Here is a 21,597-nt window from a genome sequence, read left to right on the forward strand (position 1 = left end):
ATTTTTATGAGTTAAGGTTTATTTGATACAGCAGTTTAAAGAGTACTAAAAAATGATTTGTTTGATGGCTTATCTCTATGTCCTACAGAGAGAGACTAGAGACTGGAGACTCCTTTTTTCTTTGACATATTTTCATGTTACATACAGTTGGATTTGTTCTATCTGTGTAAGTAAGGGACAGAAAGTGTTACTTCTGAGATAATTCTTTTGTGGGAAAAGGGAATGGTTTGCTTTATTACATATTCCAAGAGTTGTTTTCCCTTCAGAAACATGAGTTAGAATGAAAAATCTCAATACCTAAACTTTCTTAAAAAACATCTTTTCAGAACTGAGTAAATTTTGAAGTTTATCTTTTTGTTTTTCTGGGCTTTGATATGACTCTGGATGAAAAATAGTGAGAATTTTTGCCTCATCCCGTATTAAGAGCCTAAGAGATACCATTAAATACTTGTTGACAGACTGATTCTAGGGCTGGGGCAGTGAAAAGATAAGCCTAGAGCAAACATCTTTTTTTTTTTTTCCTTTTTTTTTTTTTCAGGAATAGAATTTAGTGATTTATCACTTACATATAACACTCAGTGCTCATCCCAACAAGTGTCCTCCTTAATGTCTCTTGCCCATCTCTCCACCCAACACCCATCCAGCACCCGTCAGTTTGTTCTGTGTATTTAAGAGTTTCTTATGGTTTGTCTCCCTCTCTCTGTTTATATTATTTTTGCTTCCCACCCCTTATATTCAGCTGTTTTGTGTCTTAAATTCCACATGAGTGAAATTGTATATTTGCCTTTCTCTCATTTCACTTAGTATTATACACTCTAGTGCCATCCATGTTGTTGCAAATGGCAAGATTTTAATTTTTTTGGTTGCCGAATAATATTCTATTTCATATATATATATCACATCTTCTTTATCCATTCATCCATCGATGGACATTTGGGCTCTTTTCATACTTTGGCTATTGTCAATAGTGCTGCTATAAACATTTGGGTGCAAGTGCCCCTTTGAAACAGCGCTCCTGTATCCTTTGGATAAATACCTAGTAATGCAATTGCTGGGTCCTAGGGTAGTTCTATTTTTAATTTTTTGAGGAACCTCCATACTGTTTTCCAGAGTGGTTGTACCAGTTTGCATTCCCACCAGCAGTGCAAAAGAGATACTCCTTTTCTGCATCCTCATCAACATCTGTTGTTGCTGGAGTTGTTCATTTTAGCCATTTTGACAGGTGTGAAGTAGTATCTCATTGTGTTTTTGATGAGTGATGAGTGATGTTGAGCATTTTTTCATGTGTATTTTAGCTACCTGGATGTCTTCTTTGGAAAAGTGTCTTTTCATGTCTTTTGCCCATTTCTTCACTGGATTATTTGGTTTTTGGGTGTTGGGTTTGATATGTTCTTTATAGATTTTGGATACTAACCCTTTATCTGATATGTCATTTACAAATATCTTCTTCCATTCTGTCAGTAGCCTTTTACTTTTGCTGATTGTTTCCTTCACTGTGCAGAAACTTTTATCTTGATGAAGTCCCAGTAGTTCATTTTTGCTTTTGTTTCCCTTACCTCCAGAGACAGGTCAACTAAGAAGTCGCCGTGGCAAAGGTCAAAGAGGTTGTTACTTGGTTCCTTCTCTGGTATTTTGATAGCATAGTAAATGTCTTACATTTAGGTCTTTCATCCATTTTGAGTTTATTTTTGTATATAGTCTAAGAAAATGGTCCCAGGTTTATTCTGCATGTCGTCCAGTTTTCCCAACACCATTTGCTGAAGAGACTGTATTCCATTCGATATTCTTTCCTGCTTTGTCAAAGATTAGTTGGCCATATGTTTGTGGGTCCATTTTTAGGTTCTCTCTTCTGTTCCATTGATCTACATGTCCGTTTTTGTGCTGGTGCCATACTGTCTTGATGATTACAGCTTTGTAATACAGCTTGAAGTACGAAATTGTGATGCCTCCAGTTTTGGTTTTCTTTTTGAGGATAGCTTTTGCTATTTGGGGTCTTTTCTGAGTCTGTACAGATTTTAGGATTATTTGCTCTGGCTCCATGAACAGTGCTGGTGGTGTTTGGATAGGGGTTGCTAGAGCAAGCATCTTGTGGTAACACAAAGTAAGGAAATGCTTACAAAACAAAAAGATAAGAGCCTGTCAAAGAATTATAGTAGCCAGCTGAAAGAGCTTACGGTCGTGGCCAATGCTGGAACAATTTGAACAACAAAATAAATGACATATTGATTGTAACGCAAAGTATATAACAAATATCCATGAATCCCTACTGATGTAAATAAAATTGAATAAATGTGTAAATGAAGGAAAAGAGACAAAAATTACATATAAGAAAATTACAAATATATGTAGACATTCTTTGCTCCATAATGTAAAACATAATTCCACCTTTTCCTCCTTGATTGTGGTCTAGACTTACTCACTTCCAATGAGTAAATTATGAAAAGGGAAAAATAGTAACTTCAAAGTTGAGAAGACTTATAGATACTGCCTTTGCCAACCTATGTAAATTAACATCCCCAGTGATGTTCATTGATTTCATTTTCCCCTTGATATGATATGATAGGAGGGGAAGTTCACCTCTTTCCAAAAGTGGTATTTTTTCCAAAAAACTCTAACTTTAGTCTAATAACTGGGTAATTCTGCAAAATACCTGACCAATATTCCTCAAAACCGTCAAGGTCATGGAGAAGAAGTCGAGACTGAAATCTGTCACAGACCAGAATAGACTAGGGAGACATGACAACTTCTTGCAGTGTGATATCCTAGATAGAGTTCTGGAATAGAAGAGAGACATTAATGAAAAAAAAACTGTTGAATAATATCTTGGATTAGTTAATAGAAATGTGCAGATGTTGGTTTCTTCATTTTCACAAATGTACCCTGGTATTATATAGGCTGTTAACAATGGGGGAAACAGGGCAAAGGGTATTCAGACACTAACTGCACTATTTTGCAACTTTTCAGTAAATCTAAAATGGTTTCAAGATAAAATGTTTGTTTAAAAAAACCTTCTTGATTTTTTTTTATTGTATGGAAATCAGATAGTGTGAAGAATAAAAACTTTGTGTTAACCAATTTTCTCCAGTTCCATGTTTTATTTTAATTGTAATTTTTGTAATTTTTTGTAATTATTATTTTTGTAATTAAAATTATTGCAATTTTTCCTATGAAAATTTCATAATATACTGTTACCCCTGTTTAAATTTATAAGTCCTTTATTCATAAATGGTAGTGTCATCTATATGTAAGATATAGTGACCATTTAAAAGTCATCTTAATACCCCAAACTTTTAAATAGATGGAGGTTAATAAGGTACAAATTAATAGCTGAATATTTTGAGGGGAAGAAGTTAATAATTTACAATAGGGGTACATAGGATCTAAAATTGTGATTGCTTTGGGAATTATGATTTTGAAAGTGCTTTTGGTATTGTCATGATATAGCACTTTAAGAACTTAGAAACTTTAAAAACATTATTAATAAGGTAATACATAAAAAGTAATCTAATAGAACAAAAGAATACTTACAGTAATTTAAAACATAATCTTTGTTATTAACTATGAAAATATAAGTACATTTTATATTCTTTTCTAGATTTATTATCTAGGATTGATTTGGATGAACTGATGAAAAAAGATGAGCCACCTCTTGATTTTCCAGATACCCTGGAAGGATTTGAATACGCTTTTAATGAAAGTAAGTGGTTGTATGGTACATACAAGATTTATGTGTCATGCTAATAGACTTCTAGAACAGATATTATTTGCTAATTTTATCTGCCAGTTAGAGTGTTTTATGTATTTCTTTTTTCTTTAATATTTTATTTCTGAGAGAGAGAGAGAGCACATGAGAATGGGAGGGTCAGAGAGAGAGAGGGAGACACAGAATCTGAAACATGCTCCAGGCCCTGAGCTAGCTGTCAGCACAGAGCCTGAGGGCTCGAACCCACCAACCATGAGATCATGACCTGAGTCGAAGTCGGACACTTAACCGACTGAGCCACTCAGGCGCCCCTTTATGTATTTCTTTTAAGAAATCATGACTTTTGGTTGTCTATTAATTTTCTGGGTTGTTTCCTTGGCTGTGCAGAAGCTTTTAATCTTGATGAGGTCCCAATCATTTATTNACGGTGAAATTCTTTACTCAGACAAAAGAACCAAATCGTAATTTCCAATAATTATCAAATCGCTTAAACCAATGGACATAAATTTGATGTGACTTACACATTTCAACCTTGAGTATTCAATTTGCTGGCATCTGGTTGTAATTTCCAATTAAATTATATAGAAAGATGCTACTTTGTCACATTTCTAAAATGAAATGGCTAGCCATTATTATCTTTGACAATATTTTAAAGCATAGTACTCAATTTTCCATGATTTTTTCAGGCAATATCCTTGTTTTAAAATTTATTAATTAAGTTCTGAATAAGATAAACTTTACACGTGAGATTTGGGAGAACATACCATAAGTTACAGGGATATTTCTGGAATAAAGAATTATGGTTCACTGAATTGATAACATACTATTTTACCTAAACGACATTGCTGTTACAAGCTAGGTAGTATCTGAGTTGTAGCTTTCTATTTGTTGCTAACAAATCGCACATGAACTAAATTGGTGATTTTTTAAAATCATGTCATAGTAGATACTGTTGTAGTATCAGCTATAGGTATCAGTATATATAGTGATGGTCTCTGTGTGCTAGATAATTAAGTCACTTTAAACTGGTGATATTAGAAATTTTAATTTCTTTTCTGATATTTTCATGCTTTTTAGTAAAGGATATTATATGCCAAAATATGTGTGAGTAGTAATATTTTGGTTTTTTAGAATTTTATTTATACTTTAATTGACAGAACCAAATGAGCACTGAGACTAACATTACCTCTATTCCTTTAAAATGATTACTAGATTCTTTCAGAACAGAGATGAGTTGGGATATTGGTATTGTGGCTAAATCATAGAACTGTTTTGCTTTATGGCTATTGGACATCATTTTTTATTAAAGTCTATGTTTCATCTTCCTTGAATATTTCTTAAAGGGAGTAAAAGACAAAAAAAAAAAAAGCATACACTTCTCTTTATTTTTGTTTTTTAAGTGGCCCCACACCCAGGATGGAGCTTGAACTCATAATCCTGAGATCAAGAGTCATATGCTCTACCAACTGAGCCAGTGCAGTACCCCAGAAGAAATACACACTTTATGTTTCCTTTTCTTATACTCATACATCCTTTTACACATTTGTACACACTTGGATGCACATATTTTGCATTCAGACACAAAGGGCACCTGTGCCCTTTTGTGTATATATACCATGAATGTGTATGCCACCTTGCATACACCTGCCATTTATTTTTTAAGTATCCTGGACATTGTCTTACATAAATATAGACTAACAGTAAGAGGCACACGTGGTTGAATTTTTAAGGCTCTTATTTTTAGTATGATACAGTTCACTTTTGAATTTGGGTTAATGGTGAATATTTTTTAAGAGAGGTAAGGATTTGGAAACAGGAAACTGGGTCTTGATACTAAACCCCTAAAAGGGCAATTTTAACTTAGTATCTATGGGGACTTCTTTTTTAGCTTTAATGACAAAAATTCTTATGAAAGCTTTGAAATTAAATTTTCATTACCTGATTAAAGCTTCTAATTCTGACTAAAGGATTTTAAAGTAGTTAGTTGGATAAAAGAATAATTTGGAAACAAATTTTATTCTAAGCCAAACAATTTGTAACAAAGGGGAAGATATTGTATATTACCTTTATCAAATTGATACCTTGTTCTTTGAAATAACTGTCCCTTTTCAGATACTCCTTGTGTTTAAAATGCCCACTTATCCAGTTTTCCTGTTGTTGCAGTTGTATAAGGCCCAGCTCAAATGTCCTTACTGATGAAGAACTTGAAGGCTTTTCCCTTTGACACTCACCAGACTCCCTATAGCCTGGTGCAGTAGTATGAGGAAGCACACTTTAGTATCACTGAAAAATAATTGGACTTGTGGTAAACCATTTGAGTTTGAATATTGTCTTCTGTAATATCTGAGACTTATTGAACTCTTAATACATGCCAGGAAGTGTCCTAAATTCTTTCAACTTATTAATTCATTTAGGCAAGTGGTAGTGTCTTTTGGGTCCTAGGTTCCATAACAAATGTGTTAAAAAAAAATATGGATATACTTCCCAAATAGCACATATTTTAGGTGTACATGTGAAACTTTACAACTGATTTTAGGGGACCTTAAGCTAAAGTGTCCTAAATCAGACCTTTGACACTTACTGGCAGGATAGTCCAAACCTTTGAGAAATGCTGTATTTGCAAATGTGACCAGATATTTTTTTCTGGATAACACTGCTCACACTCTTTGCCTCTTAATCTTTTTACCTTTAACACTAGTGCCTAACACTAGGCCAACTAGTGCTAATAGTTGGCCATTTTGACAGGGCCCATTTTTCCTAAAGAAGCAGAATCTTTATCACTTTATGAGAATTATGATATCCAAAATTGAATAGAGTTAAATGAAAACAAAACACCTTTCTTTGAGATGTAGGTACAAGTGTTCTAAGTGGTCTATTAAAGTCACTTACTGGCTTGATAAGTCACTTGCCTTTCACATAGCAGTCTCAGAAAATACGTTTTAAATTTCAGCTGCAGAAATATTACACATTACTATATGTCAGGTACCTTTCAGGTTGCTAAAAAAAAAAAAAAATTGCAGATTAACAGATACCCTCAATCTACCTGCATTGGTATCTTACTTTTTTTTTTTCAGAGTTACAAATTTACCAATTCATGTAGTTTTCTTTATTTAAAGTTATTTTTATTTTTTAATTTTTTTAAATGTTTCTTTTTGAGTTTTGAGACAGAGAGAGACAGAGACAGAGCACGAGTCAGGGAGGGGCAGAAAGAGAGGGAGCTCTAGAATACAAAGCAAGCTCCAGGCTCCGAGCTATTAGCACAGAGCCTGACCCAGAGCTCAAGCCCATGGACTGGACCAAGAGATCATGACCTGAGCTGAAGTTGGACACTTAACCAACTGGGCTACCCAGGCGCCCCTGCCTGCATTGGTATCTTCAACAGGAATTTCCCTTTGTTATAGAGAAAAATAGACACATCTTGTAATTTATATGGCATCGTCTGATCAAAAAAGAGTGTTATAGTGATCTAGCAGTGTCTCATGTTGAGAGTATTAGAGAACTTTAAAAATAAGGATTAGCCTGTATTTTGCGTATTAAAAAAGTCAATTTTTATATGTAGTAAAATTTATTCCTAAAAATAGTGAAGTAGTTATACTTGGAGTAGTATATTTCCTGGGTTTAGTTTCAGTGCTGTTAACTTTCCTTTCAAGGTTTTTATCTACTTCTTCATGCCCTCATTGAATAAAAATCAAATACTAAGTTACACTCTGAATGATCATGTCTTTCATTGGGCTCTAAACTCTTTCTGGTGTGTCAGTGCTCCAGGCCCAATAGTTTGAGCCTTCTACTGTCAGTTCCCAGCATATTCTCCAGTGTTACACAGTTTGGCTCAGTACTTATTTTTGTTTCTGTTAAAATGAATTATTGTTTGAACTTTGTGTCCATTTTTCACAGTTTACTTTAAATTGCTGGGTAGAGGCAGGAGAGAGTAGGTTAAAGTTATTGGCTCTGGTGTGTTTCTCTCCTCATTACCAGGGGAATATTCCTGGGACAGAGAGAAGACAGGTGGCCTGCTCTTTTCTTCTTATAAACATGCTGATACTAAAATCTTTTATTGAATACAGACTAATGTCTGCTCTGAGCTGATGTCTTTATTATGGAATGCTTTGAGCACAATGACTGGTTTGGCATTGCTTATGGTAAACAAACATATAGCAAATTTATCTGAGGAAATAGGTATATTTATCTGAAAAATATCGTATAAGCAGTACCACTCTCTGACACATAAAATTGAAGTATTTTATAGCCCAAATGCTTACCAGTGTACAAGGTAACCTTTTTGCCTCACTTAGAGACCTCTCCTACTCTGGACCGGAGAGTGCTTCTAGTGAGAGGAAAGGACCTGGGAAGAAATGCCCAGGCTCTCCCAGACCTCTCCCTGCTTTTCTTTGCCTGTGATTCTTGATTGCTTATATGCTTGATATTATTAGTAAAAATATTATCAGTAAAATCTAGAATTGAGCATGTCTGACTTGACATTCTAAAGCTGTGTTGGTTCCTTTCTCCAATTTTCATTTGAAATCTTACCCACACTTCAAGGCCTGGTTGAGAAATCGCTCTGTACCTGTTCTAACCTACAGGGGTCTTTCTTTTTTCCAAACGTGTTTTAGACTGTATTGTCTACAGTGAGTTGCCTGTGGCAGTTTTTAGATTGTTGATTTAGTTAATTCTTGTTTAACTTCCTGAAATGTTGCTTGTCTTTTTAATATTTACGCTTTTACTTCTCAGGTAAGCTTAGGAACCAGGACCATGTTCACAGTTGTAGCTAGCAAGGACCCTTATACATTATAGGCCCTCAAATGTTAATTTAGGTTAGAGTAATGAAGATCAAAATGCACAGCATTGAGTACATGGGGCCATTATCTTATGGTATTTAGATGTTTGTATCATGTTGATGTTGGAAGAAAAAAATCTAATGAAGAAATGAAACTGTTCTGTGAAAGTTACTTTAAATTTTTATCAGACAGTATTTGTCATACTTTTCATATTATTATAATTATACTCTGAGTCATAGCAATACTATTTGTTTATCTTCTAGAGGGACAGTTAAGACACATAAAAACTGGGGAACCATTTGTTTTTAACTACCGAGAAGACTTGCACAGATGGAACCAGAAAAGATATGAAGCTCTAGGGGAGGTATGGTGATATATTCAACTTTAACTTTTTTTCCCCTAATTTTGAATAGTCAGAATAAAGGCTGTAAAGCTATAACACTTGATGAAGTCTTTCTTTAAAAAAATGATTTTAAAAAAGTTTTGCATTTTTTGTCTGATTATTTTAATGGTTATGTTTGAAACATATTATGAGTTTCAAAGTTTATGTTTTCATGTAAACATATGCTTCCTATGACCTTAATATTTGGTACATTACATCATTACATCAGAAAACAAATTCATGGCCACATTTTTTTAATTTTAAATGTTTTTAAGAGGTTGGCATCTCTGCTTTGCCAGGTGGAAAAAGTGTTCTTTTAAATACTTACCTTAAAAAAAAAAAATGTTAATTATATGAGGTGATAGATGTGTTAATAATATTAATCTTGTTTTTGTTCTACTGTGTGTGTGTGTGTGTGTGTGTGTATACAAATCATCACAGTTATTCCTCACTAAAGGTAAAAAAGAAAGTGTTTATGTGTGAAGAAGATTGATCTTTGTTTGGCTAATACACTGAATCTAACCTACCTTGATTAAGGATTAGGCCTTGTGACCATTTAGGTTTCTCACATGCTACCACAGTTAGGAATCCTTGAAAATGTCATTTGTTATTCAGGTGAATTTTTTTTAAAAACCAAAGGTTTTACTCATTCACATCAAGTATTTTTAATAAAATGTGTATGTACACATTTGTTTAGTGCAGTAACTACACACTAGTTTAATTCTCTAAGGAAAAGCTGATGTTTCTATATTCCTGTTTTGATTTTTTTTAAAAAACCTGATTGAACAGTAGCATAAAGTATATATGAAGCTTAGCTTATATATCCTGGGTACCAATTCTTCATGACTCTCTTGAATTTCCAGATGTGTCTGAGCAAAGTCACTGACAGCTTTGATATGGACTAACTTTTTGAGGGACTTTGTAGAGGAAACATCTTGGAAGACTGAGATTGTGTCTTCCTCGAAGGCAGAGAGCAGTTTTTTTGCTCTTCAAGAAAATGCTCCTCCCTTCCCACAACAGTGGCAAAGAATGGGCAGGTTTATTAGCAACCCCTTATAAGAGTGGGTTTTGTAAATGTTGAGGTTCCTCAGCTCTACAGTGTGCTCAGTCTCAGCTCAGTGTGCTTAGCTTGTTCACATTGCCTTTTTGGGATTTGATGAACAAAAGGAAGACGAAGATTAGCTCATGCTGCCTGCTACATGCTGAATAATAGTCTCATTGCTGACACGAGTGTCTAGTGTCTTTTAGCAGTATCCATGAAACAGTAGCAGGCTAACTTGTTATCTTGCAAACAGGAAAAAATCTCAGGTCTTGCAAAGTTCTTGACATAGTTCTCCAGCATTAATTCTTAAGTATATTTAATGCCCTGAGTAATTTTTGCTGAACATAAGATGTCTGCCCATTTCCACTTGAATTAATTCTATGCTGCAAACTGATAATATATTGATGATAGAATATCCATAATATATGACCTGAGAGAAGAACTGGGGATGTTTGCTTTGTTTTATTTGTAAATGGGGCTTACATTACTCTTTTCCATAAGCCATGTGTATTTGTTCACTTGGACAGGTGCTGTTCTGTGAACAGACTTTTTCCTTTTGGGCATCTGCATCCTTTTCACACTTAATCTGTATCCTCTAACATCATCTCTTTCAAAATTTAGCAATTTTGTTTTACGAGATAATCCCATGTTCAAGTGGTTCCTTTCTCTGAGGATCTGCTACTGTATGTTTTTTGGACATAGGGAGGGCCACAGATTTAATTTTTGGTGGACCTTACTCTGTGATCATCAAAATACAGTAAAACCAAAATACAGCAAAAAACAGTTTTTGCTTTTTACAATCAAGTTTGCAAGTTTGTTATTACAACCTGATGGTACACTTATACAAATCTCAGTACAGTTGAGCATGTAAGTTTTAAGAAATACTCTGACTGAATGGACATGGGTAGTTCTCAAATCTCTATCCATAGAAATGTTTAAATGGTTGTTTGCCTATAACTGCAGTTAGATAATCTAACTGCTTTAAGGGTGCTTCCCCTGTGTTTACTGTCTGCCATCTGCATGAGAACCAAGGGGTTCTGGGTACAGGGGAAAGAGTGTGGTGTACATTGTACATGCCTTCTCCTGGGTCCCTCAGCAGGTTTATTGAATCAGAATTTTTAACAAGTACCTAGGTGTATGTCACAAGTTGAGTTCTACTGCAATACATAGTAAAACCTTCATTTGTGAGCATAATTAGTTCTGGAAACATGCTTGTAATCCAAAGCACTTATATATCAAAGTGAGTTCCCCTAGTAGATTACAGTTCTGTAATATAATACAAAATAACAAAGAAAATACAAAATATAAAGAAAAATAAACAAATGAACCTGCACTTACCTTTGAAAGCCTTTGTTGCTGGTGTGAGGGAGATAGGAGAGAGGAGGAGGGTTATTGTGTAGGACGACTTTGACTATCACTAATGGAATCACTGCTATTTATTGGCTCAATGGAATCTTTTTCTGAATGGGGGCCATTGTATATGCTTGTGTGGATGTTGACTACAGCACAGTATTAATAAACTCTTGTCATACTGTATTTTATATAACTGGCAGTGAGGCAGCAGAGGAAAAGGTCTATATCCGCAGGCAGCCTGACCTAGAATAAAGCAAAGCATTTCTACGCTTACTCTTGTATGGAAAAGCAAAGGACTATCCATAGGTGCTTTGAAGCAACAAAAAATACATGAGTGCCAAAGTTCTGAAAAATCACTGATTTCTGCCAAATGTCACCACCTGAGACCAAGTATCTGAGCATGGGAGATGATCACCCACAATCCCATGGCAAGAGAGAGACAGAAGAACCATTGGCTCATTTGTGATCATATGACATTTGTCATTATGTACTACTTGTATTGCAAGACATCCTTGCTTATCAAGTTAAAATTTATTAGAAATGTTTGTTCATCTTGTGGAACACTCACAGAACAAGTTACATGCAATCTAAGGTTTTACTGTATTTTGAACTTTCACTTTAATGATTATATATAGCTATGTATAGAGAAAGTATTCTACATTATCTAGATTTTTTACCTCCTGTGCCTGTATTCACATTTGTGTTTATGATCAAGTTGGCCCCAATGATCACACCAAATCACATGATTTATTTTGTAAAGCAGTTTAACTCAAATTAGATCAGTGGACCCCTGAGCTTCAACTACAATCTCATTTACTTCCCTATATATGTATTGAAAGTAAACATAACTTTCTAGCATAAAACATGTCGCAACAAAAGATCCAAGGATTGGAGAAGAGAAGTCTGGTTGTTATAGCATTTTGTTCCATACCATCTTGCTTCTCATGTCCTGTTTGAAATATTGTTTTCATTACTAATCTCACTGTTGAAGGTTGGTTATTAATTGATTTTCATTTCCTATATTTTAGGATTGAGATATATGAGTTTTAGTTATACATGAATGATAACACACTTTTCACTATGTTGAATTTGTTTGGTGTTCATTAGGGTGGAATTTACTAATACATAGGTGGACCTATCTTTTTGTCCGTATTTCTTCATTTCTATTTCTGAGCTATGATTTCCAGTGAGATTTAACCACCTTACTATCCTTCATTTATACCTTGTACTTTTACCTCATATTGTTTTCTTTCCTTGAAATGCCCTCTCTCCCTTGTTCATGATACCCCTACCTCCACCTGCCTTAAGATTTTGGCTCCAGTGTCTTCTCTTCTAGGAAGCCTTTTCTCTCCTCTGCTACTCTCTCTCTTCCTCTCTTCCCAGTTTCCTTTTTTCTCATTCTCTTTTTTCTGCCTATCTTGCCTTCCTCCAAGAATGATTTAAGATGACTTTAAATATGAATATGCCTTTTAGCAAGGTTAAAAATTAAATTAAAAATAATAAAATAGAATTTTAAAAAAGAAAATAATGTTAATAAACTAATGGCATGAGTTTGCTTTATTTCTCTCAAGCTACTTTAACCTGTATCACAGTGTTTTTTATGCATATCTTTAAGCAATTTGGGAAATTTTCTTTGTTCTCATGATATTTGTTCATTAGGAAATGAGTGTGATAAATATATAAAGTAGTATGAATTCTGGACCTATGCATTTTAGGAAATTTCTTAATTTTAGGAATTTGAACATAAAGATATATTTTCATATCAGAGTAAAGGAAAATGATATGCAATGATAATTTTCCTATTTGTAAAAATAAAGTATTTTCAATTCTTTAATCTAATTGCCATTTAATTTCTAAGTTTTAGATTTTCATAGTCACACTCTAGATATGTTGCTGTAATTCAGAAAATGTAAGTTCATGTATAATTTCTAAAATTCCTAGAACATAAATAAACCTTTGCATTTAAATCCTGGAAATAATTTAGTATTTTGTGTTACCAGTAAGATCTTTAGTTCCATTAAGTGAAAACCTATAGAAAGTATGTCACCATATCCTGAATATAGAAACACTTAAAAACCTTTCTCCTCATTGATGGATAGGGGGGAATATGGAAGATAGTGTAAATTTGAGTTTATTGCCTAGTGTCCTGCCTTACTAAACAACTTCTGATATATTTAAGATTGAAATTTTAAGGAAACAAACTCTGACTTTAGCCAACAATCTAAACCAAAACCCCTCCTGTTTTTTTTTTAGTGTGTTCCTACTAAATACTGAGTTTTGTCTTCACTGGAAAGCTACTATGTATGTTTCTCAACTGCCATTTTAGTTTATGTTTATTTCTCTCTTAAGGAGTTTATTATAGCAGTCATTCCAGCAGAAATTGTTTTTAAGACTTGCTCCTGAAATGCTCTGTCATTTCTATGTAAATTAAACTTATTGTGTAAGTAAAATAAACTGAGATGTTAGTTTGTTTTTAGAATGCAGTTCCATAACTACACAAAAGAATACTTTTTACATTCACATAGTTACATTTTTATAGTCAAACAAATGCTTTTGCTAATATCTATTTTTTTTTACTATCTACATATAGCTTGATAAAAATATATAGCCTATAATAAGTTTGGATAATTTATCTAAATTTAGAAAGATGCTGTCTGGGTTTGAGGTGGGAGAGTGATGTGAAAGTATAACTTTCAAAATACTAAAGAATTCTTTAGTATATGCTATATACTGGAGTTGAATGCTAAAGAATAATGTTTCTGGTAGGCTCAATCAGGAAGACTAGAAAGGTTGTGATGTTAAGTAGGAAGTAAAATGGTGAAAACTCAGCATGTAATTTAAAAATTTTTCCCAACTATTTCTTTCATGTCATTGCTGAATTACTATTAAGTGGAGAATTTATCATCCAGCAGAAATTCTAATGAAAGAGAGATTTGATTTGCTTGCCTAATTTGGGTCTTTCCTTTAATATTCATCTTTATTATATCTTTAAGACTTAATAAATTGTCAGTGTGCTTAATAAGAGAATCACAGTGATTAAGAAGTCCTATGGAGCGTGGCTCCTTATTTTTGGATAGAATCACAGGAAAACAATGAAGGGCATAATTTTTTTCACCTGTGAAGCCAGTTGGTCTTACACTTTTGTTTGTTGGGAGTTTTTTGATTATTGATTAAATTTCTTTGTAGGTTATTGTGGTCTGTTCAAATTTTCTTTTTCTTCCTGTTTTAGTTTTGGTAATTTATATGCTTCTAGGAATTTATCCATTTCTTCTACTTTGTCCAGTTTATTTGCATATAGTTTTTCCTAATATTCTCTTAAAATTCTTTGTATTTTTGTGATGTTGGTTGTTATTAACCTTCTCTCAATTGAGATCATATTTATTTGAGTCCTTTTTATTTCTTTCTTTCTTTTTTTTTTGCTAAGTCTCACCAGAGGTTTAAAATTTTTATTGATTTTTTTTTTTTTAAGAACCAGCTCCTACTTTCATTGATATGTTCTGGTTTTTTTTTGTTTCTGTATCTTTTATTTCTGCTCTAATCTTTATTATTTTCTTCCTTCTACTGACTATAGGCTTCATTGGTTGTTCTTTTTCTTGCTCCTGTAGGGATAAGATTAAGTTGCCTGAGATTTTTCTCACCTTTGGGGTAGGTCTGTATTCCTATAAACTTCTGTCTTACAGCCTCTTTTGCTGCATCATAAACTTTGTACTATTTGTTTTCATTTTCATTTTTCTCCATGTAATTTTTTAATTTCTTCTTTGATTTCTTGGTTGATCCATTTATTATTTAGCATGTTATTTAACCCTCATGTGTTTTTTTCATGTGTTTGATTTCTAGTTTCATAGTGTTATGGTCAGAAAAGAAACATGAAATGACTGGGATCTTTTTGGATTTGTTGAGATTTGTTTTATGGCCTAATATGTAATCTTTTCTGGAGATTGTCCCTTATGCACTTGAAAAGAATGTCTGTTCTGTTGTTTTAGGAGGGAATGTTCTGAATATATCTGTTAAGTCCTTCTCGTCCAGTCTGTCATTCAAAGCCATTGCTTCCTTGTTGATTTTCTGTTTAGATGATCTGTCCATTGATGTAAGTGGGATAATAAAACCCCCTACAATTATTATATTAGTATTGATTATTCCTGTATGTTTGTTGGGTACATAAATATTTACAATAGTTATATCTTCTTATTGGATTGTGTCCTTAATGTTTATATACTGTCTTTCTTTGTCTCTTGTTACTGACTTTGTTTTCAAGTCTAGTTTGGCTGGTGTAACTATTACTAATCCAGCTTTGTTTTGACATCCATTTGCATGGTAAATGTTTCCATTCCCTCACTTTCTATCTGCAGGTGTCTTTTAGACCTAAAATGGGTCAGTTGAAGGCAGCATATAGATGTGTCTTTTTTTTTTATTCTGATACTCTATGTCTTTTGATTGGAGCTTTTAGTTGATATTTATTCAGTGTAATTATTGTTAGATATGTATTTTTTGTATTTATTTATTGCCATTCCGTTGCTTGTTTTGTGGTTGTTTCTGGGGATTTTCTCTGATCTTTTGTTGTCTTTCCATGTTTTGCTGATTTTCTTTAGTGATATATTTGGATTCCTTTTTCTTTAGTCTTTGGATGTTTATTAGTGGCTTTTGATATATCGTTACCATTAGGCTTGTATATATCCTCTTTTGTATATAGCAATCCGTGTTAAGTTGATAGATATTTAAGTTCGAACCCATTGTTTTGTCCTCTCCTCCCCACAATTCAGATATATGGTGTTATATTTTATATCCTTTTGTTTTGGGAGTTCCTTGACTGATTTTTTACAGGAATATTTACTGCTTTTGTGTTTCCTGTCTTTATATTGTCATTTTTGGTCTCTCCATTCAGAGTCACCTTTTTACATTTCTTGTATTACTGGTTTAGTGGTCATAAACTCCTTTAGCTTTTGTTTGTCTGGAAAACTCTTTGATCTCTCCTTCTATTCTGAATGATAGCCTTGCTGGATAGAGTATTCTTGGCTGCACATTTTTTCCCAGTCAACACTTTGAATATGTCTTGCCATCCCTTTTGGCTTGCCAAGTTCCTATTGAATAATCTTCTGCTAGCCTTGTGAGTTTCCCCTTGTAAATCAATGACTTCTTTTGTCTTGCTTCTTTTAAGATTTTTGTCTTTATCACTATATTTTACCAATTAATTTACCATATGTCTTGGTGTTGGCTTCCTTTTGTTGATTTTGATGGGAGTTCTCTGTGCCTCCTGGATCTGGATTTCTGTTTCCTTCCTCAGATTAGGAAGTTTTCAGCTATTATTTTTTCAAATAATTTTTCTGCCCCCTCCCCCCCATTCTCTCTCTTCTTCTTCTGGGACTACTATAATACGAATATTATTGTACTTGATTGAGTCACTGAGTTCTCTAAGTCTTTTTTTATTAAAATTTTTTTAAATATTTTATGCATTTCTAAGAAGGAGAGAGAGACAGTGTGAGCAGGGGAGGGTCAGAGAGAGAGAGATACAGAATCCGAAACAGGCTCAAGGCTCTGAGCTAGCTGACAGCACAGAGTCTGATGTGGGGCTTGAATCCACGAACCGTGAGATCATGACCTGAGCTGAAGTTGGACGTTTAACCAACTGAGCCACCCAGGCTCCCTGAGTTCTCTAAGTCTTATCGTTTTGTATAATTCTTTCTCTTTTGTTTAGCTTCATTGCTTTCCATTACTTTATCTTCTAGGTCATTATTTCATTTCTCTGTTTCTAGCCTGTTGTTCATTGCATCAAGTGTGTTTTTTTCTCATGTTTATCTATTTTGAGAGAGAGAGAGAGAGCAAGCATGTGCAAGGGAGGGGCCAAGAGGGAGAAAGAGAATCCCAAGCAGGCTCTGCACTGAGAGCGTGGGGCTTTTCTGAGGAACTGTGAGAACGTGACCTGAGCTGAAATGAAGAGTCAGCTGATTAACTTACTGAGCTACCCAGGCACCCACATCAAGTGTGTTTTTAATCTTATTTGTTGCATTCTTCATCTTAGATTCTTTTTTAAGTCTTTTATATCTGTGGTAAGGGTCTCAATGATGTCTTCCATTCTTTTCTTAAGTCCCGTTAGTATCCTTATGATTGCTGCTCTAAATTCTTCTTCAGGCATGTTACTTTTATCTTTTTCATTTAGATCTATGGCCTTGACTGGATCTTATTCTTTCATTTGGGATAAATTCCTCTGTCTTCTCATTTTGTCTGAGTCTTTGCCTGCTTCTCTGTGTTAGAAAAGCCAGCTGTATCTCCTGTTACTGAAAGTAATGACCTTATGAAGAAGAGGTCATGTAGTGCCTGGGGCTTGGCACTTTGGGGAATGTGTGCTGTGTGTTCTCTTCTGTTGTTTCCTGGCTGCTCTGTCCTTCAAGCTAGTCATCTGCAATGGCTCTTCTTGCCTGCTGCTGATAGTGGTTGTTTCTTGGCCTGAATGTTGTGAAATTTAACTAGGTGTGCTCTGGTCTGCTTGTCAAAGGAGACCTGTCATCACCTCCACTGGAACTGAGATCCTATAGAGCCCTCTGTTCTGGAGATATGGTGTAGGCAGGGGTTTGTGCTGGTCTTCTGGGGTGGGAGGGCACCGCACTGGGACTCAGGCAAGCATGACTGAGAAAGGCAGTTCCACCAATTTATTGCTGGGGAGTGAGGCTTCATGTAAGTTAGGCAGCCAGTGTCCATGTTGTGCTGCTTCTCACATAATTCTGTAGTTATCGTGAGGCTTGAGGGAGAGAAATGTTACCCACCAGCTCCTTTGTTCCAGGAGCAGTGTCTCTGTGAATGTTGCCTCTCAGGGACCTACTCCAACAAGAGCAAATAATCTCTGCCCTGTGTGCCCTAGGCACTCTTCAGATTGCTGTTTCCAGGCTTTATTCCCCCAGGTTGTTTGCTTCCCTTCTCTGGAAGCACTGCAGTTCCCTCCAGGCTCTATCCCAGACAAGCCCACTGACCTTTAAAATCTAGGCTTTAATCCCTGCTGATTTCAAGAACCTTGAAATTTAATCCCTCTAGTTTTCTAAGCCAATGGTTATGGGGAAACATTCTCCTTGTACATTCCTGTATGTGCTTCTCTGTCTCCTCCTTCTCTGTGACCACAGCTCTCTCCCCGTCAGAGCAGTCATGATCTGTTTCTCCCCTAAACCATGTATGTACATTTCCTAAATTTTGTGGCTTCTTATTTCCCTTTAGTTGTGGAGTTTGTTTTGTCAGTTTTCATGTTGGTTTCTGGGGTATTTAGAATATTTGATTGTTCTCAAATTGTATTCATGGGATGAGGTTGAGCCTAGGGTTGTCCTACTCAGCCATCATCTCCTTCTCTTAGAGTGTTTTTCAGTTTCCATATTTACGTATTTGGAATAGGAGCAATTTAAGGAACAATAATATAAATCATCATTTTAATATTAAAATCTTTAAATATAATATGATTATGTGTGTATAATTAATACCTTCATATAATGTGAAATTGACAGATCTTATGTTGTGACAGAAAGAAATGGCTAGCCATCCAGAAATATGGGTCCTAGTTTTGACTTAGTACTATCTGTATGACTTTAGAAAAATAATACTTTTGATACACCACTATAAAGTGCAAATACATTATTCATACTCTTGTGATGAACAAGTAAGATGCATACATGTGGTATCATTTTATATTCTGAAATTGCCATGCAAATGCTAGGAACATGAAATAAAAATAGAGTTATACTGTTTAAGATTTCTAATTTAACTATTATTAATATTATGAAGGTTTAATTTCTAATTTTTCCTTCTGTTTCTGTCTTAGTGTACTTATTACTGACATCAAATTCAACTTTCTCTGGTAGAAAGGAAGAACCAGAGTTGGTCAGCAGTCTCTTTTGATTTTCATCTCTCTTTAGCATCTATTCCTATAAGTGCAATACTATATCTAGATTGCTGTTAGTAATTGGACATCTTAGAAATGAAGAAGTAGTCAGTGAAATAATGAGAAAACCCAGTTGAAAAAAAAAACCATAAGCCTCTTTAAAACAATGTGGCATTGACATATGAACAAACTTAGAGACCAGTTGAACAGAATACAAAGTCCATAAATACATTGAAAGTTCAAATACGCATGGAAATATAGTTTATATTGTAGTGGAGTTGTAAATCACCAGGGGAAGAGGAACTTTAAGTGACTGATAGATAATCATTTGTAAGAATATAAAATTTGACCATTTATCACAGTGTGCACCAGAATGAACTCCAAATGGATCAGAGGTCTAAACGCAAAAAATTAAATAAAGCCTATGAACCCAGTAGCATTGATTGAATTTTTGAAATACCAACCCAGTATCAGTGATTGTGGTTTTGAAATAATATTTCTCATTAAAGCAACATAAATTCTTTGGAGAAATGCTTCAGTGTTTGGCCAGAAACAAATCACATGAGCCTGGAATATCTTGTAATGTTAGATAACAAAGATAACAAGGAAGTTGGCAAAGAATACTCACTTTTCTAAAACTTGAAAAAGACCCAGAAAACGAAACAGCAACAACAAAAAAAAACCCACAAAAATCCCCAACTGTGGGCAATATACATGAACAAGCAGTTCAAGGAAAATAATGCAACTAGCCTGAAAAGATGTTTAACTTCACTTATAGCAAGAGATATGTTAATGATGACTGTACTAAAGTAACTTTTCTCACCTGACCGGTTGACAGAAATCTAGAAGCTTGAAAGGCTGTAGTAAGAAAGGACCTTTTTGTATGTTTCTCATGAGAATATAAAATAAAGTAGTATAATCTCTTTAGATGAGAAATTGGCAGTGTTTTACAAACTTACAATGTATTTTCCCTTTTGTGTGAGAAAATAGGGGAAAAAGCATATATTTGTTTATTTTCTGAAAAGCTGCAAAATAATCTTGAAATTAATATTTATCTATGGGGAATTTGGGGGAATGAGATGAGGGATGGCATTGAAAAAATCTCTAATACCTTTTTTAAAAAATATTTTTTAATGTTTATTTTTGAGAGATAGAATGTGAGTGGGGGAGGGGCACAGAGAGAAGGAGACACAGAATCCAAAGCAGGGTCTAGGCTCAAAGCTGTCAGCACAGAGCCCAATGTGGGGCTTGAACCCATGAACTGTGAAATCATGACCTGGGCCAAAGGCAGATGCTTAACCAACTGAGCTACCCAGGTGCCCCTCTCTAATACCTTTTTGTATAGTTTTGATTTTTGAACCATTAGCATTTTAATAAGTTAGGGAAGAAAACATACCACAAAATTTAAAAGAAGATGAAGTGTATATATAGTTAGTAACATAATCAAAGAGGAAAAAAAGAATTATTTCCTAGGCCTTTTGGATATAATACATGGTACTTCCTTTGTTGGATTTGTCCTATGGTTGAGAATGGCTAGTGTAATGTTAAAATTAACTCATTGGTTTTATTGTTAATAGTGATACTGGTATAGTAATTTTGATACTATTTTATGAATGTGGTTTTTAAAGCAAACAAGTAAATAGGTAAATGTAATTGTGAACTTTGATTTTCAATATTAGAGAAAAGAGATCCAAACTATAACAAAGCAGTTAGGAAAACCCATGTAGAGACAAATTTAAATTTTGGAGTATCACTACATACTCATGCTTTAAATGAGTATATTTCCTGGTTCTATTCACTAAAAAAGCCTGGAGATAGTGGCTCCCTCTTGGCATTGAATGCACTTAATGGTAACATTTTGGTCTAAGTACCTAGTAAAAGGAGCCAGGGGTCATTGGAGAAAAGGCTGATTCCAGATCAGGGAAGGGAAAAATATAAGATGAGCCTATGACATCATGTTTTACCAGAAAGGATATACTTAGTCTAATGGAAATATGTGAAAAGGACAGAGGAGCCAATCTGAAAGAGCTTCTTTTGACCAAAATTGAGAAAATTTGTGGATAAAACAGAATAAGCATTATACTGGTATAAAACATTTAATAACAAAAACACCATGTGTTAATATTTTTGAAAAACATAGTTAATTTGCCATCATCAGATGAAAATTATGTAAAAATTGGTTATCAAAAGAATTGAGCAGCTAGTGTTTTTATAAGGAACTACAGTTCATTTGCAGGTGAAGAAGGAATGTACCAAAGACTGGCTAGTAAAAGTAGTAAATATGATAGAATTAGAAAGTCACCATTTTGCCACCTATGATAGCATAATTCTAGAAATAGTTTTGGAAAAGTTCCATTTTCTACTTAATCAAACACTACTACTGTGAAGGAACTTTGCAGATGTAATAATGATTACTCTTTGGTTCACTTTAAGATAGATAATCCTGGATTATCTAGGTGGACCCAGTGCAATTACAGGAGTTTTGAA

The 21,597-nt window shown here is 34.3% G+C and overlaps 1 protein-coding gene across 11 annotated transcripts in view; it reads left to right on the top strand.

Moving 5' to 3' along the window:
* Nucleotides 1-21,597, top strand: part of ARB2A (ARB2 cotranscriptional regulator A) — a 413,025-nt gene that overhangs the window by 43,965 nt on the left and 347,463 nt on the right. For 9 of the 11 annotated variants that reach the window (XM_077755324.1, XM_077755314.1, XM_077755323.1 and 6 more), the window contains 2 exons: nucleotides 3,596-3,697; nucleotides 8,742-8,842. In XM_077755324.1, coding sequence (XP_077611450.1) covers nucleotides 3,628-3,697; nucleotides 8,742-8,842 — 171 coding nt within the window. In that variant the 5' untranslated portion in view covers nucleotides 3,596-3,627. The remainder of the gene's footprint in view (nucleotides 1-3,595; nucleotides 3,698-8,741; nucleotides 8,843-21,597) is intronic. The other 2 variants (XM_077755321.1, XM_077755322.1) reach the window with 1 other exon arrangement.

Source organism: Crocuta crocuta, unplaced genomic scaffold (genome assembly GCF_008692635.1).
Source record: "Crocuta crocuta isolate KB4526 unplaced genomic scaffold, BGI_CrCroc_1.0 scaffold42, whole genome shotgun sequence".
Taxonomy (NCBI): Eukaryota; Metazoa; Chordata; class Mammalia; order Carnivora; family Hyaenidae; genus Crocuta; species Crocuta crocuta.